Source organism: Schistocerca piceifrons, chromosome 1 (assembly GCF_021461385.2).
Source record: "Schistocerca piceifrons isolate TAMUIC-IGC-003096 chromosome 1, iqSchPice1.1, whole genome shotgun sequence".
Lineage (NCBI taxonomy): Eukaryota > Metazoa > Arthropoda > Insecta > Orthoptera > Acrididae > Schistocerca > Schistocerca piceifrons.
In genome coordinates, this window is record NC_060138.1 from 550,446,953 (window position 1) to 550,464,227 (window position 17,275).

The 17,275-nt window shown below is 43.0% G+C and overlaps 1 protein-coding gene across 2 annotated transcripts in view; it reads right to left on the reverse strand.

Moving 5' to 3' along the window:
- Positions 1–12,326, reverse strand: part of LOC124800482 (DNA replication licensing factor mcm5) — an 83,371-nt gene extending 71,045 nt beyond the window's left edge. The window contains exon 1 of one of the 2 annotated variants that reach the window (XM_047262998.1): positions 12,095–12,326. In XM_047262998.1, the coding sequence (XP_047118954.1) occupies positions 12,095–12,249 (155 nt within the window). In that variant the 5' untranslated portion in view covers positions 12,250–12,326. Of the gene's footprint in view, positions 1–11,679; positions 11,848–12,094 lie in introns of those variants that run through there. The other variant, XM_047262999.1, reaches the window with a different exon arrangement.
- Between the last annotated feature and the right edge of the window lie 4,949 nt (positions 12,327–17,275).

Below are 17,275 nucleotides of genomic sequence, written 5' to 3' on the forward strand. Positions count from 1 at the left end.
GCGCTCATTCAGCAAGTTTGTTGAGTAGGTAATATTAAAACGGATCACTAGGCACTGCATCGCCAATGACACCCTCAGACCAGAGCAATTCGGCTTTAGGAATCACCACTAAACACTGCTACAACACGAACAAAGCCACAGGGGCCATGTTCCTGGACATTGAAAAAGTTTTCGCCGTCTTTGGCACACCAGCCTTATACGCAAACTAAGCATAGCTGGTTTCTGGGACGGACTCGTACATCTCGTATCTCAAGAACAGATGTTTCAACACTGACATGCAGGGCAAACATGGTATCCAAGCTGGAGTACCCCAGGGAAGCATCCTAGGGCCAATCTTGTTCAACCTGTACATTAACGAATTCCCAGCAACATAAAAAACAACGTTAGCCATCTACACAGATGACACAGCCATCCTTGCACAAGATTGGAAACCGTCGAACATTAATTCACGAATACAGACGGCACTCTGAACTGCCGAGCCTTGGTTGGAATGACGACATATTGAAGTAAATGTCAAAAAGTGCGAAGCAGACCAAAACTACTGTGCAAACATCAACACAGTAGACAGATGACACTACATACATGCCCAATATGTTTCCGAGATATATCTCTGTCTAGCCGGACTGGAAACTTACATCGAACAAGTTGCCAATAGAGCGCATGCAAGGCTCAACAGGGAAAGCACAGGGTGTCAAGGTCCATATACATGACACTGATTAGACCTCTGATGACGTACGCAGCTCCTGTCGGGGGATATGCAACTTCTACACGCCAGTGCCGCCTGCAGATCATAGAAAACACAGTGCTACGAAATCATTAGCAACACTCCATGCTACACACACACACACACACACACACACACACACACACACACACCATAGATCTTCACAATGAATACCACCTTGAAATCCTCAAGGAAGTATTCAATAAAACACACCTCACGACTATACAGGAACTCAAGACACTCAAACAATCCTTTCATCCTTACTCTGGGAAACAACGATTACAACCATAAGTGGAAGCATAAGTGGCCAAAGACACTACTAGCTAGCAAGCTAACATACACCAACAAGCAACAAACGCTGGAAAGCCCCTGCATATCAGCGATGTTGACTGGATATACCAGCTGCTATTAAAGCCGACCCACAAGCCACAGCAGAGAAACTGACAAGATCACTCACTGACGCACAAACAAGTCACCAACATCACCCAACACTGCATCCGACATATGACCTGTCACAGGCAACAAGACATCCGCTACTGCTCTTACTACCCGACCTAACTATTGCAGAGGTTATTTTCCCTTGGCTCTTGCCTTGGCACTATTTTCCTCTGCCCTTCAAACCACTACACTTCATTCAACTTTTGACTCTATATCTACCTCCAGATGAGTGTGTATTAATGATGAACCCTAACCAGACGTATGCAAACATCACAGTACCCACATCCTGCGACACCTCACTTTAGCGAGAACTAACCCTCGTGCAGACTCTCCGGGTGGAGAGGCTTGCGTATCCGGGTGAAGCTGAGGGCAATGTTGTAGGTGGCTGCCGGAAAGGCCTCAGTTAATGGATCAGACTAAGAGTATCCCAGTAACGTCCCATCTTCACTATCCACTCTTAGTCCTACACAACTCCCTGTCCCAACCCAAGGTGTGATGCAATCCGTGCCAAGGGGTGTGTGGCACATGGGAAGATGTGTCACAAACAGAGCCTCAGGGATACCGGGCGACCTCCTTGAGTAAGTAGCCTTACACCGCGCGGGGTATTCGTGGTGTGGACCTTGCAGATCCTCAAATCGTGTGGGACCAATATGGACATGACTAAAGAAAACAAGGAAAAACAAACTGAAGAGCAAATTGAGACTTCAGATATTCAAACAACAGGGTCAGTACTGATGGAAGGCATCCCCACAACTGAATCAGGATCTAGACCTGAGCCAGAAGTGGGAACTGTAACTGCGAAGCTAGACCAGATTAAGATCAAAGGCTTGTCTGGGGGCCAGAGGAGGAAACTACTCAGGGAACAGAGGAAAGAGGAAGGGACAGAATGGTTTCCTAAAGACAAGTGGAGGGAATTAAAGGGACTTGAACCTAAGACCCCAGGAAGAAACTGTCTCAGGTTGAAGGGGACGCGCAGCAAGGATACCAACACTAGAGGTGAGTATCTTCTTGAATTTCTTTTAACAGACACCTTCTACTTCAAAGACAGGTAGCAAGCGGATAAGGGAGGAATCAAAGAGTCCCTTCTCCCTGGATAAGCGAGTCCAGAAAAAACCAAGGCAAGAAATAGGGAAACAGACCTACAATATTGCAGTCTCGATTTTTAGGATGGCAGTTATCCAGGAAGGCTGTCCACTGATAGCCATCACCTCGTAGCAGGAGGAACATGTGGCTCCCTTTGAAAAGATCGGGGAGGGGGGGGGGGGGGGAAGGTAGGGGGGGGGGGAAGGTAGGGGGGAGGGGGGGCGCTGGCCCAGGACCCAACTTCAGGAGGGTCTATCTAGATCATGGTGCCCTCATTTTTGTCTGTGAGGGGGTGCACACGGGGGAATGGTTCAAGGACAAGGTGCCTATAATATCCCCGAGGGAAGTTGTGAAGCTGCTGGTTAAGACGGCAGCAGAGCTTCTTCAGAGAGCAAAGATCTCAATATGGGTACCAAAGATCCTTAAGGAAGTGTCTCCTACGACTCTGTTTAGGAAAATAGGGGGCCAGAATCCAAAAGTCTCGACAGAAGATTGGAGAATGATCAACCAGAAGGTTGCAGCGGAAGGATGAACCCTGGCAGTGGAGGTCGGAGAGTCCCTGAAGGTGATGCGGGAGCAGGACCTGAAATTGTTTTTAGGGTTCTTGCAGGTCGCCAACAGGGTTCTTACAGACCTCAAAGACGGCAGCAAGACAGACTGGAGATGCTGCAGATTAATCTGCAGTATAGTAAAGGGGCCTCTGCTGGCCTGAGTCACTGCCTGGGCAAGCAGGAAGTGGACGTGGCCCTGATACAAGAACCTTATTTATATAAAGTGGGTGTATCGAGCCTCGGTGGCACTGGAGGTAAGCTGATTTATGCTAGAAATCTAAGAAACTCCAGACCATACATCTATGTAAGAAATGACCAACTGCTGGTGGGATGCGACGCCAATGCCCACAACCTAGTGTGGGGCATCAAGGACACCAACAGTAGAGGTGAGTACCTTCTTGAACTTCTTTTAGATAACAGCTTAGATGTCCTGAATAGGGGCAATGAACCAACGTTCAGGAACAGTAGAAGAGAAGAAGTAATTGACATAACCTTTAGTTCCATTTGATGGGCAGCTATGTCAAACAATGACATGTGCTGTTGGAGCCATCCTCATCGGACCAAATGTACATTAAATTCAAGGTTGAAATGGGAATCAGACAGACCATGACCTATAGGAATCCCAGGAAAACAGACTGGGAGACATATAGGAGGGACCTTGACTTAGGCTTATCGGAAATTAAATCCTCGATAAGGAAGCCAGTAGAATTTGAGGAAGTAGCCATAGTGACCTCATATCAGGACAACTGCACAATCACCAAGAAGTGCACAAATAGGAGTGTGCCTAGGTGGAACAACAACTTGGAAATGCAAAGAAAACAAGTTCGTAGACTGTTTAATATTGCGAGACATAAACGACACTGGGCTAAATATCATGAGGCCCTTGTCAACTACAATCTTGCAATCAGACAAGCAAAGAAGGCATCCTGAAAGGTATTCTGTGAGGAAGTGGAGAGTATGGCTGCACAAGCTAGACTTCACAGGATTCTCACTAGAATACCAACCAATCCAGGAAGTATGCTGAGGAAGGAGGATGGGGAATATACGAAGACAGCACATGAGACACCGGAACTGCTCCTCAAAACTCACTTTCCTCAATATGCTCTGCCGGACAACACAGATCAGAATGTGATCCCGGAGAGACAACGGTTCTCAGGCACTCAAAGAGAGGACTGGGAATCGGCCAAAGAGTGTGTGAACTTTAATAAAATCCAATGGGTGGTGGGAACATTCCAACCGTTCAAGTCACCTGGCCCAGATGGAATTTTTCCAACCGTTCAAGTCACCTGGTCCAGATGGAATTTTTCCAACTCTCCTCCAACAGGCAGGAGAGAAGCTCATAAGAGTCCTATTCAGGCTGTTCAGGGTTAGCCTAGCAGTAGGAATCATTCTCAATGCTATGAGGGCAGTGAAGGTTGCTTTCATTCCAAAGTGAGGGAGAAATGATCATGCTAAGGCTAAGGCTATGGGACCAATCAGTCTGTCCTCCTCCATTCTCAAAACATTGGAAAAACTGTTTAATGTATATGTTGGAGAGAGGAGGCTAAGTAGCACCCCTCTACACTCAAACGAACAAGCATATCAACCAGGTAAATCATGTAAGACAGCTGTCCACCAACTCGGGAAGGTGGAGAAAGCAATTAACTTCCAAGAAATAGACCTCTGCATCTTCCTGGATATCGAGGGGGCCTTCAGTAACACGACCTTCGATTCCATGATAAGAGCAGCAGAGGTGCATGACCTGGGGAAAACTATATGCAGGTGGACCAGGGCCATGCTTAGTGGAAGGAAGGTAGAGGCTACCATGATGACTGAAAATATGGTAATTAACACCACTAGAGGCTGTCCTCAAGGAGGAGTTTTGTCCCCTCTATTATGTATTGTGGAATCCAGTGGTGAACGAACTCATTGAGGAATTAAATTCCAGACAATGCTTCGGCCAAGGATACGCAGATGACCTTGTCATAGTTATGCTTCGCAAATTTACTGACACAGTTATAAATATGGCACAAAGAGGTTTGGACACTGTGCAAAATTGGTACATTAAACAGGATCTGAGGGTTAATCCTAAGAAGATAGATATTCAACACTCAAAGTTGGAATCTAAAGCTCTTCGATGAAACTATTTGTGAAGGGGATAGTGAAATATCGAGGGGTAACCTTAAATGAGAAGTTAACGTGGACCCCTCACATTAAGAGTATCTGCTCCAAGGCAAAAATGCTCTAGTGAGTACTAGAAGGGCTTGTGGCAAAAACTGGGGCCTAAGCCCCAGGGGTATGCACTGGATGTACACCACAGTGGTCAGACCTAGGATTTCCTACTGGGCCGTAGTGTGGTGGAAGAAGGTAGAACAGTGGCTTGCAGCTAAGGAGCAGAGATTGGCCTGCTTAGCCATAAGAGGCAGAATTAGCTGGAATGGAAGCCATGCTGGACATGCCTCCACTACACCTTTGGGTCAAGGTGGAGGCAGCAGCTGGGGCACACAGACTTAAAACTGGCAAAAACTGGGTTTCATTTGGGTATCCAGAATCTCACACTAAGATAGTGAGTGAGGTAAATACAGGAATGGCTGGGGAAATGCCTGCCAACTATATAGTAACTTCCAACTGCTTTGACAAGCAGCACAATAACTGGAAGCAGGGAGCAATGGGGAAAAACAGTTCGACACCGTACGGGGGACATCATTTGGTTCACTGATGGGTCGAAAATAGACCAAGGCGTTGGGGCAGAGGTGTACGGGGTTCAGCCAAGACCAGAGGGCATCATCTCTCTAAGAAAACTGGCTTGCATATTCCAAGCTGAAATTACTGCAATCAGGGCATGTGTGGAGGAGAATATGTGTAGGTGCTACAAGGATCATAGCATCTACACCTATTCAGACAGCTAGGCAGCCCTGAAATCATTGGCAGCTCCTGCAACTAGATCTAAGATTGTTGCAGAATGCCACAGGGCTCTGGTGGAGCTCGGGGGGAAGCAATAGGGTAAACCTAGTGCGGGTCCCTGGCCACTCCGGGATCTGTGGCAATGAACAAGCCGACATATTGGCTAGGATGGGGGCAACAACTCCATTTATTGGACCAGGACCTGTCCTGACAATCACGAAGGCTATGATAAAATTAGAACTACGGAACTGGCTTCTGGCTTAGTAAACAGCACGTAGGATATTGGACCAAGGTCCATAAACAAAAACATGGTAAGGTAATGATACCCAAGAGGCATTTTAAAAGTGGCTCTGTAATCCTGGGATTGAACAGGAAAGTGATCAAACTCATGACTGGACTGATGACCGGCCATTGGAATTTCAAAAAACACCTACACACAATGGGTATAATGGAAGAGGATCCTAAATCCAGGATCTGTGATGAGGGTGAAGAAACTGCATCACACCTAATCTTCGAATGCATGGCACTGGAGAGTGAAGGATACAGAATCTTCGGGACAACTAGACCTGTCTAACAAAAAACTGGTAGAGGGATTCTTTGCACTATTTAAGGGCACTGGTTGGATTCACTAAATATACAGGGAGCAATACAGCACAATAAACTTAGTTTTGGTGCGGGCAGTGGCAGGTTAGACCTAAGCTGTTATAGCTTCCCTGTTAAAATCAAATCAAACCCTTATGCAGAGATGCCAGTAGACCTTTTGAGTGGCCATCATGCCGGTGTGGGCGTGGAGGGGCTCCACCTCTTTTTTAAAAACAGGAGACCATATGAAGATGGGGAGGTGGCCATGAAAGCTCCTTTAACGCAGTTGTGTGAGAATGCAGTATCTCCAAGTGGTATCATATGCCTTACTGATATAAAAGAACATACCGATGCAGTGATGGTTGCATAGGAAAGCATGCTGAATAGCTGCCTGTAGCAGAGTCAGGTTGTCAACAGTGGACCAAACTCTCCGAAAGCCAGACAGAGCAGCTAAGGACTGGTCTGGTCTTTTAACAATCAGACCACGTGATTAATCATTCGCTCCAGAGTCTTTCCTATGCAGCCCGTTAAGGCGATACTCCTGAAACTATTGGGAGACGAACGGTCCTGTCCTGGTTTCAGGAGAGTAATCAGAACCACCTCCCTCCATGAGTTCGGGAAGTTGCATGTCTGCCATATAAGGTTAGAACATTTGAGGAGGATTTCCTTTGATGCTGCAGGACTGTTGAGGCTTAAAAAGGGATGGAGTTCAGAAAAGTTTCCCAGAACCCTGCATCAGGGGACACTTACTGGACGGGATGGCAGGGAAGGACTGAGTCAGCCCTGATATTGAGCCCTTTACAGAACCATTCATGCAGTCTTTTTAAGTTAATGATTCCTAAAGCAGAATGGAAATATATTAACTTCGGGTCCTACCATGTGGCCGCAAAGGAGCATTCCCCACATAACTCAGTACCACCCATAACTGGAGCAACTGAATTACATTCTCTGCCAGGGTTTCTACTACCTTTTGTTGCGCACTGAAATGACAAATGTTCTGGCCACTATCCTTCCCACACCTCCCACAGTGGCATTCTGCTGTCCAGCAAACCTACACAATATCCATCCTTATCAACCCCTGCTCCCAAACCCTTACCCCTTACCTAATGGTTCATACTCCTGTAATAGACCTAGATTCAAGACCTGTCCCATACATCCTCCCACCACCACCTACTCCAGTCCGGTCATGAACATCACCTATCCTACCAAAGGCAGGGTTACCTGCGAAACCAGTCATGTGATCTACAAGATAAGCTGCAACCACTGCGCTGTATTCTATGTGGGCATGACAACCAACAAGCTGTCTGTCTGCATGAATGGCCACCGACAAACTGTGTCCAAGAAACAAGTGGACTACCCTGTTGCTGAACAAACTGCCAAACATGACAACTTTCATTTCAATGACTGCTTCAGCTTTTCTGAATTGCTTAGATGGAAACTCTCACTGCAATACATCCTACATTCCTGTAACTGTCCTGGCCTCAACCGTTGTCAGTCACTATTCTTACCCATCCAGACCCTTCCCTGCTCCCATTCCAGCACTACACAGCTATCATTCCACAATCACACTCAGTCTTTTTATTTCTCTCCTTTTCCACTACTTCTGCCCCCCCCCCCCCCCACCCCATGCCCTCCATCTAACCTCCATCACTTTGCTGTCCACCACCCCCAGCATACTATCCCTATCCCTCCCCATCTCCTCCTTACACCCACCCAGTTGCCACTCCCATCACACACTGGTGCTACTGCTTCCAGTGTAGTTTCAGTTGCCTGAGACTGCGGTCGTGTGTGTGTGTGTGTGTGTGTGTGTGTGTGTGTGTGTGTGTGTTTATCTTCTGAAGTCCTTAATGGTCGAAAGCTTTATTTATTTGTGATAATCTTTTTGTTATGCCTATCTGCGACTCAACATTTCCACTATATGGTAGGAAGTAACTTTCCTTTTCATAATGTGGTTCGGTTACATCTAATGTATTATGCAGAAACACCTACTAGCAGTGACAGCACTAGACAGCAGCAGGATTGTGGCCTATCAAGACCATGTTTATCATTCTGTAACATTTCGATCATGTTGAATGGGACTCCATGAACATCATGTGAATATAAAATGTGTCAGTTAAGGAAGACCACATTCGCTGCTGTGCAGCATCTTTACAACCCAATGCAACCAGCATCCGAGGAAAAATTATATTGTTCCCTCAGCTGTGCACTCTCATGCAGCCACATCATTTATCTTGAGTCAAACAATGCCATTGTTCAAGTATCCACACAGACAGCATGATCATGCATCGATTACTATATACTTAGTATAAGTAGTGTTGGGGCTTCCTTTTTTGTAGCGACTAGAAGAGGAGAGCCAATCCTCACGCACCCAACAATAACACTGGGCTTAAGCTTGAAGTCACACCTTTTCCAACATGTACCAGCTCTGTGTACAGCGTCACAATAGACGTGTGAGGAGGCTCTGAGAGTGAACATTCCCAGTTTGCATTCGTCACTGTCATATGGAACAGCAACTTGTGTGGCAGTATGATGTGCCATCAGGTACTCAACACTATCATCTCTGGCTCAATAATCCGTAATTGGAAAGCGCCCATTACATTTCTGAGATATTAAGGCTGGAACCCATGTTGTATCTTTAAAGTCTTTCAACAAGATAACATCTACATCTATGTTCTGCAAACCACCATGAGGTGCATAGCAGAGGGATACGTCCCACTGTATCAGTTTATTACAGTTGCATTCACGTATGGAATGCAGGAAGAACGATTAATTGAATGTCTCATGCAATAATTATTCTAATCTTATCCTCAAGATCCCTATGTGAGTAATATATAGGGGGTTGTAGTATATGCATTGAGTAATCATTTAAAGCCAATTCTTGAAACTTTTAATAGACTTACTAGTGATAGTTTACATCTATCTTCACAAGTCTTCCAGTTCAGTTCGTTCAGTATCGCTGTGAAACTTCCATGGATTAAATAAACCTGTGACCATTCGTGCTGCCCTTCTCTGTATACCTTCAATATCCCGCTACTCCTATCTGATACGCGTCCCACACAATTGAGCAATATTCTCGAACTGGTCGAACGACTGATTTGTAAGCAATCTCCTTAGTAGACTGATTGCACTTCCCCAATATTATACCAACAAACCAAAGTCTACCACCTGCTTTACCCACAACTGAACCTATGTGATCATTCCATTTCATTAAAGTGTTACACAAAAAGTATTTGTATGAGTTGGCAGATTCCAATAGTGACTCACTGATGTTATAGTCATAGGACACTACATTTTTTTCATTTTGTGACTGTACAATTTTACATTTCTGACCATTTAGAGCATGCTGCCAATCTCTGCACCACATTGAAATCTTACCAAGACCTGACTGAATTATTATGCAGCTTCTTTCATATAGTACTTCGTTATAGATAACTGCATCATCTGCAAAAGGCCTGAGGTTACTAATAATATTGCCTGCAAGATCATAAATATAAAATATGAGCAGCTAGGGTTCCAACACACTTCCCTGAGGCACACCTGAAGTTACTGCTACATCTGATGACTTTCCACCCAAGATAACATTCTGTGTCCTTCCTACCAAAAAGGCCTTAATCTAGACACAAATTTCACTTGATAGCCCATATAATCATACTTTTGACAATAAGTGTAGGCTTGGTATTGAGTCAAATGCTTTTGGGAACCAAGAAATACAGCATCTACCAGATCCAAAGGTTTCAGTATATCGTGTGAAAAAAGTGCAACTTGGGTTTCACAGGATTGATGTATTCAAAATCCATGCTGGCAGGCACTGAGGAGGTTGTTCTGTTCAAGATACCTCACATTATGTTTGATCTCAGAATATGTTCAAAGATTCTAAAACAAATCAATATCAAGGATATTTAACATTAGTTTTGTGAATCAGATTTACTACCTGTCTTGTAGACGGGTGTAACCTGTGCCTTTATCCACGAACTGTGCACGGTTTTTTGTTCAAGAGATCTATGATAGGTTATAGTTAGAAGAGGGGCAATGTCAGCCACAAATTCAGTATAGAATCTGACAGGGTTTCCACTGGGGCCTGGAGCTTTGTTCAGTTTCAACAATTTCAGCTATTTCTCAACACCACTGACACTATTACTTATTTCATTCATATTTTCAGTGGTACGAGGATTAAAACTGGGCAATTCTCCTCAGTTTTCCAATGGAATGACCATTTCAAAGCAGAGTCAACCATTTCAGCTTTTGATTTGCTACCCTAAATTTCAGTTCCTGCCTCATTTGCTAAGGGCTGGACACTAACTTTGCTGCCACTAATAGTCTTTCTATATGCCAGAATTTCTTTGGGTACTTTGAAAGATTACTTGACAGTGATCTTCTGCTAATAAGCCCAATTTGTCCAAGACGTCCTAACTTATCTCAATAGTGTGTTCAAGGTTTAACAGTGGATCAATTGGAAGCCTAATCCATTATTCTTCTGCTGTGTCTGGTATGGATGAATTACGGCATTTTACACAAGAATCAACAAACAACACAGTTTTGGACAAGAGTACTGCAATGTCACAGATAAATCATTTCTGATGGATTTCATCAGATTTCCACTGACAATCTCATAAGAATAAAACATCTGCTGACATTCTATATGCCCTTCCTTTAATTTCCTGTGGCAACAGTAGTTCATTCCAATTTACTAATGAGGCCTCAAGTAAAAAAAAAAGCTACAGATTTGGGGCCAAAGGCCAATTCCCTACTATATGAAGTTAACAAGTCCTAGACATAAGGGGGGGGGGGGGCAGTGATGCAGTGATCTAAATTAGCATATTAGGAGAGACAGGTGAGCTGGTAATATTAATTTCATAGATACAATCACGAAGCAGAACAGTATGAGATGTACAGTAAATCAAGTCTTACATTAAAAAATACTGTGTTTGTACAGAAGAACGAAGCAAAATCTTACATGACCAACAAATATTATTCAGTGTGTGTGAAACAAGATAAGGATTTCAACAATGGCTTCACATATCTCACATTCCATTTCTCACCAAAGATTTTGTAATTACCACAGGGTTAAATTTATATACTGCTTTCCCCTTAACCCTCTTTAATTTTCATAGTAGCAAAACGTTAAAAATACATATGCACAAAAATCACGGCGCCTCGTGCACGAGACATGGACATAAAAGTGAAGCCTTGAGTTGGCAACATCAATCTAAAGCTCATTCACGCTGAACTTGGGAGAAGAAAACAAAAGGAAATGTGTAGCACGGCAGTACTCAAATTTTACTATATTCACAACAAATCAGTCAACTCTTTATGGTATTCATAACACCTACGCGTTTTCTGTTAGTTTTTAGTAAAACAGAAGTTCTTAATGAGACGTTTGTATTTTTATATAAATGTTACGATCAAACCGCACAGTACCTTCCGTCTAATGGTTTTCGTTACACAGTCGTCTGTTAGCATAATTTCATAAGCCAAATTCTCCTTCGACACTTAAAATATCATAGTTTTTATTTGGTTTGGTAACTTCCTTTGTACATCTACGCCATTCACTCTACAATGAAGAACTATCGTTCATGCATCAATGATAATAAAACCGCTAATTTCGAGGAACAAACTGCGAACACGTATACATAACGAAGATCAAAACAAGATCTTTTATTGCACCCAAATGATCTAAATGATTCCTTCCACAACGTATACCATGCTGTCTTTGGTTTCAATGCCAATAGCAGTATATGAGTAAAACGTCCGCACAAAATTTATCTTATTTCATCAAAACGTATTTATAACATTCATCATCAATTACAAAAGCACATAAAACTGAAAACATTACCTGTATTTATAATTAAAATTTCCTTCATGAAACTGCTTCAAAAACTGTTTAAATTTCTTCTTAGTACTTTGCAGCGTGAGACGCGATTCACTGGCCTGATCATCACCGCCAAAATTATCCGAAAAAAATATACCGGGATCATCAAACCCTTCCATTTTCCAGTTTTCACACAACTCACACCGTTCTGATCACAACGCTCCCACTTCGGCAGCTTTGGCGGCAAAATTTTCCCGCCCAATCTACGCACAAAGGTACATATCTTTGCAAACCAACATTTATTCCCATACAAACGTAAAGAGCTGTCTGCGCAAATGAATGCATACAAAGCGTCTGCGCAAAAAGATCGTTGCGTGCTACAGGAGATTTGTTGAGATATGACATGTGTGTAAACCTGGAAGTTGGGGTTAGACGTTTGAGTGCGATTTCTCAGATCTATGGGTTCGAATCACACCAACCATTGTTCTTGGCTAAGCATTGCGCAGACAAGGTGGAGCGAATGGACAGGTGACTGCCGCACATCTGACTCTAAAACTAAGGTGTCTTTCGGCTGTGTGCGCACTGTGAATTTTAAAATGGCAGATACATGCCAGTGTTCTAGATAGTTCATACCCGAATTTTCTTTATAAGAGTCATACACTTTTGTGGAAAATTAAAAGCAGCGAATACGGCGGTATGGACGAGAAGGCAGCTGCTTACAATTCTTTAACAAAGAAAGTAAGAGCGGGTGACCCTACAGCGAACACGGAAACAGTACATAATTAAAAAAAAAATATTCGTTACGGACTGTTTACGGAAAAAAGCAAAGCAGCGAAATCTATTCGATCTGGTGCCAGGGAATTCACTCAGTACTGCCCTATACCATAATCTAACATCAGTTGTGACAGGGTAGCAACAAAAAGTAGGCTTTATTTGTTCTAAACAACAGTAAACTCAAAGTATTGCGTTACCAGTAAACTAATAATAGAAGACTTTGGAACAAGATACATACTTGTTATTACACTTCCACTTATTATTATACTTCGCTTACATCCTAATATAATTTGCGATTCATAAAAAGAGCGATTTAGCGGTAACTGTAGGATTCACTACCACAAGTAAAAATTTCCAGATGTACAATGATCCCTGACTAGAGTTCTAGAATGGAATTTTCTAGTCTAGTGCAAAAGTTGCTGGTAGACTTCACGCAGGGAATCGAAAATCTCGACTTAGAAACAAACTGAACTATACTGTGCCTCAAACACATACAAAACTGTAAAAATATGATCTATAACTTTCAGAACTGAAGCAAATTACTTTAATTGTCTTCATCGAATCATCCTTCAGAATAACGTAAATAGCTCGTATGTGTCAGGTATGATTTCAGTCAATGCTTGTATTGAAATTTCAATAGCAAGTTCTAGATCCTTGTAGCTCCTGTTACCAGGAATCTTAACATCACCTTAATCATTCGTGTGAAGAAATTGCTCTCCTCACACAAGGTTCCTTTCGTACTATACTAGGAGTTATGGGCGCCAAGAGATAATTATATGTTTCTAAATCCATCCTCAAATAATTAAGCCAGTCTTCGAATTCACCCTGCAATTCCCGAAGTAAATTTATGTGCGAAAACTGCATTTGCTTAATCAACCACTATGTACATCATTTTGATCTGTCTTTCAGTTTCTAGCATTTTGTTTCCTGTTTTTTTTCTTTTTTTTAACACAAGTTGAGAATTATCTCCATTTTTAAATAAATGAAGTAAACTTTGATGTTACAGTATGAGGAGAGGTCGCTTGTCACTGAAATTTCTTTTCTACACCGACAAAAGGAGGTCGAGCACTAGATTCGAAAATGCGTGATGTGAACATACCACGTTTGCAAGTGATCTGCATGCATAGATATCTGCACACACAGAGCTTTGAGTGAGGACATGCCATACGAACTTCCAGCGGGAATGGGAAAACTGCAAATCCGTAGAAAATAGAAATCATTTGGGAGTAATAGGGTATTTACAAACAACAAACACACATCACCATAATGGGTACTGATACAGTTTGTAATTAATCATTGTGCAGGAATACCTCACTGTTGGCTATGGTGCAGTAAATTAGCTCTTTATCCTCGTTCTGTGTTTGTTTGTTTGTTGGATATAAAAAAACTGTTTCAAAGACGAATAAATATCTATTTTGTCTTAAGAATAAATACTAATTTTTATGAAAGTCATTGTGTCACCAAGTTGTCACTGATAAAACGTGTACCAGCAGGCCATTTTTTTTTAATTTATTTATACATTCCATACCATTGCGAGTTTCCAAAAATATGAACTACTAGATGTGAAAAACACATAAATTAAACTATTAATGTATAAACCAAAACACCTGTCTTGGAGTATACAAAGATTAATGTTGTGTACTGCAGTTGTTCTCGAATTTTATAAGTTATAATTGTGACTCAAAGGTAACACCAAATACACATGAAGAAGAATCTCAATTCTTCATAAGACTCACTGCAATGATTTTTCATTTGTTTGCACTTAATATTTAATGTACTTGACATTTTACCCACTGTATTATTTGTCTGAATTGTTGCAAGTAGCATACAAATACTCGCTATCATGTCAAAATCCCTGTTTACCTGAACTGAGTGAGTTAGGCTTATCTTGGTGGTTGTGGCACCTAATACGAAAAATAACATTTACCTTTTCTGAAGACCAGTTCACACTGGTTGTCATGGCACAGTCACATCACATAACAGTACCGTCATGCCAGGCTGCATTCACACTGTCCATCACGTCAAGTCACAATAACCTACAGTTCACAAGACTTGGTGCAAATGCGACATCATTTTGACCCAGAAGTATCAGTGTAAGATCCAAAGAAATGCCCTCCAGAGATGAGAGTATAACAACTCACGTATTTAAGTGCAGAAGCTTTCGTAACAAAGTGTCAGAGTTTTAAGCCCTCTTAAAAACCACTGTAGCTCACATAATATTAGGCTCAGAAAGCTAGTTATGACCTGATTTTGACAGAAATGCGAGCTTTGAACAAGATTAAGCATACACCAACAGGATAGGGAAATGTATACAGGGTGTTACAAAAAGGTATGGCCAAACTTTCAGGAAAGATTCCTCACACACAGAGAAAGAAAATATGTTATGTGGACATGTGTCCATAAACGCTTACTTTCCATGTTAGAGCTCATTTTATTACTTCTAGTCAAATCACATTAATCATGGAATGGAACCACACAGCAACAGAACGTACCAGCGTGACTTCAAACACTTTGTTACAAGAAATGTTCAAAATGTCCTCCATTAGCGAGGATACATGCATCCACCCTCCATCGCATGGAATCCAAAAAATGGTTCAAATGGCTCTGAGCACTATGGGACTTAACATCTTAGGTCATCAGTCCCCTAGAACTTAGAACTACTTAAACCTAACTAACCTAAGGACATCACACACATCCATGCCCGAGGCAGGATTCGAACCTGCGACCATAGCAGTCCCGCTGTACCGGACTGCAGCGCCTAGAACCGCACGACCACCATGGCCAGCCATGGAATCCCTGATGCAGCCCTGGAGAATGGCGTATTGTATCACAGCCGTCCACAATACGAGCACCAAGAGTGTCTTTATTTGGTACCGAGGTTGCGTAGACAAGAGCTTTCAAATGCCGCCATAAATCGAAGTCAAGAGGGTTGAGGTCAGGAGAGAGTGGAGGCCATGGAATTGGTCTGCCTTTAGCAATCTATCAGTCACCGAATCTGTTGTTGAGAAGCTTCGACTGAAATGTGCAGGATCTCCATTGTGCATGAACCACATGTTGTATCGTACTTGTAAAGGCACATGTTCTACCAGAGCAGGTAGAGTATCCCGTATCAAATCATGATAATGTGCTCCATTGAGCGTAGGTGGAAGAACATGGGGCCCAATCAAGACATCACCAACAATGCCTGCCCAAACGTTCACAGAAAATCTGTGTTGATGACGTGATTGCACAATTGCGTGCGGATTCTCGTCAGCCCACACATGTTGATTGTGAAAATTTACAATTTGATCACGTTGGAATGAAGCCTCATCCGTAAAGAGAACATTTGCACTGAAATGAGGATTGACACATTGTTGGATGAACCACTTGCAGAAGTGTAGCCGTGGAGGCCAATCAGCTGCTGATAGTGCCTGTACATGCTGTACATGGTACGGAAACAACTGGTTCTCCCGTAGCACTCTCCATACAGTGACGTGGTCAACGTTACCTTGTACAGCAGCAACTTCTCTGACGCTGACATTAGGGTTATCGTCAACTGCACGAAGAATTGCCTCGTCCATTGCAGATGTTCTCGTCGTTCTAGGTCTTCCCCAGTCGCGAGTCATAGGCTGGAATGTTCCGTGCTCCCTAAGACGCCGATCAATTGCTTCGAACGTCTTCCTGTCGGGACACCTTCGTTCTGGCAATCTGTCTCGATACAAACGTACCGCGCCACGGCTATTGCCCCGTGCTAATCCATACATCAAATGGGCATCTGCCAACTCCGCATTTGTAGACATTGCACTGACTGCAAAACCACGTTCGTGATGAACACTAACCTGTTGATGCTACGTACTGATGTGCTTGATGATATTATATAGAGCAATGAGTCGCATGTCAACACAAGCACCGAAGTCAACATTACCTTCCTTCAATTGGGCCAACTGGCGGTGAATCGAGGAAGTACAGTACATACTGACGAAAGTAAAATGAGCTCTAACATGGAAATTAAGCGTTTCTGGACACATGTCCACATAACATCTCTTTCTTTATTTGTGTGTGAGGAATGTTTCCTGAAAGTTTGGCCGTACCATTTTGTAACACCCCGTATGTCACAGTAGACAAGAAACTTAGGTCCACCAAGAGGAAATTGAAGCTGCATGTGAGATGAAATGATTGAATGGCATTGATGGCTGTTAGTCCCCTCCTGGGGTAGTTCAGCTGCCGAGCTGCAAGTCGTTTCAGGTGATGCCACACTGGACGAGTTGCATGTAGATGATGATGAAGACAAGACAACACAGCACGTAGGCCCTGAGTGGGGAAAATCTCCGACTCCTCTGGGAATCAAACCCGGTCCTGCTGTATGGTAGTCAGATGTGCTCCCCAGTCAGCCAAGGGGGTGGAGTGTTTTGACATGACTAAGTACAAAGGGTGGGCGTAAAATTATAGTAG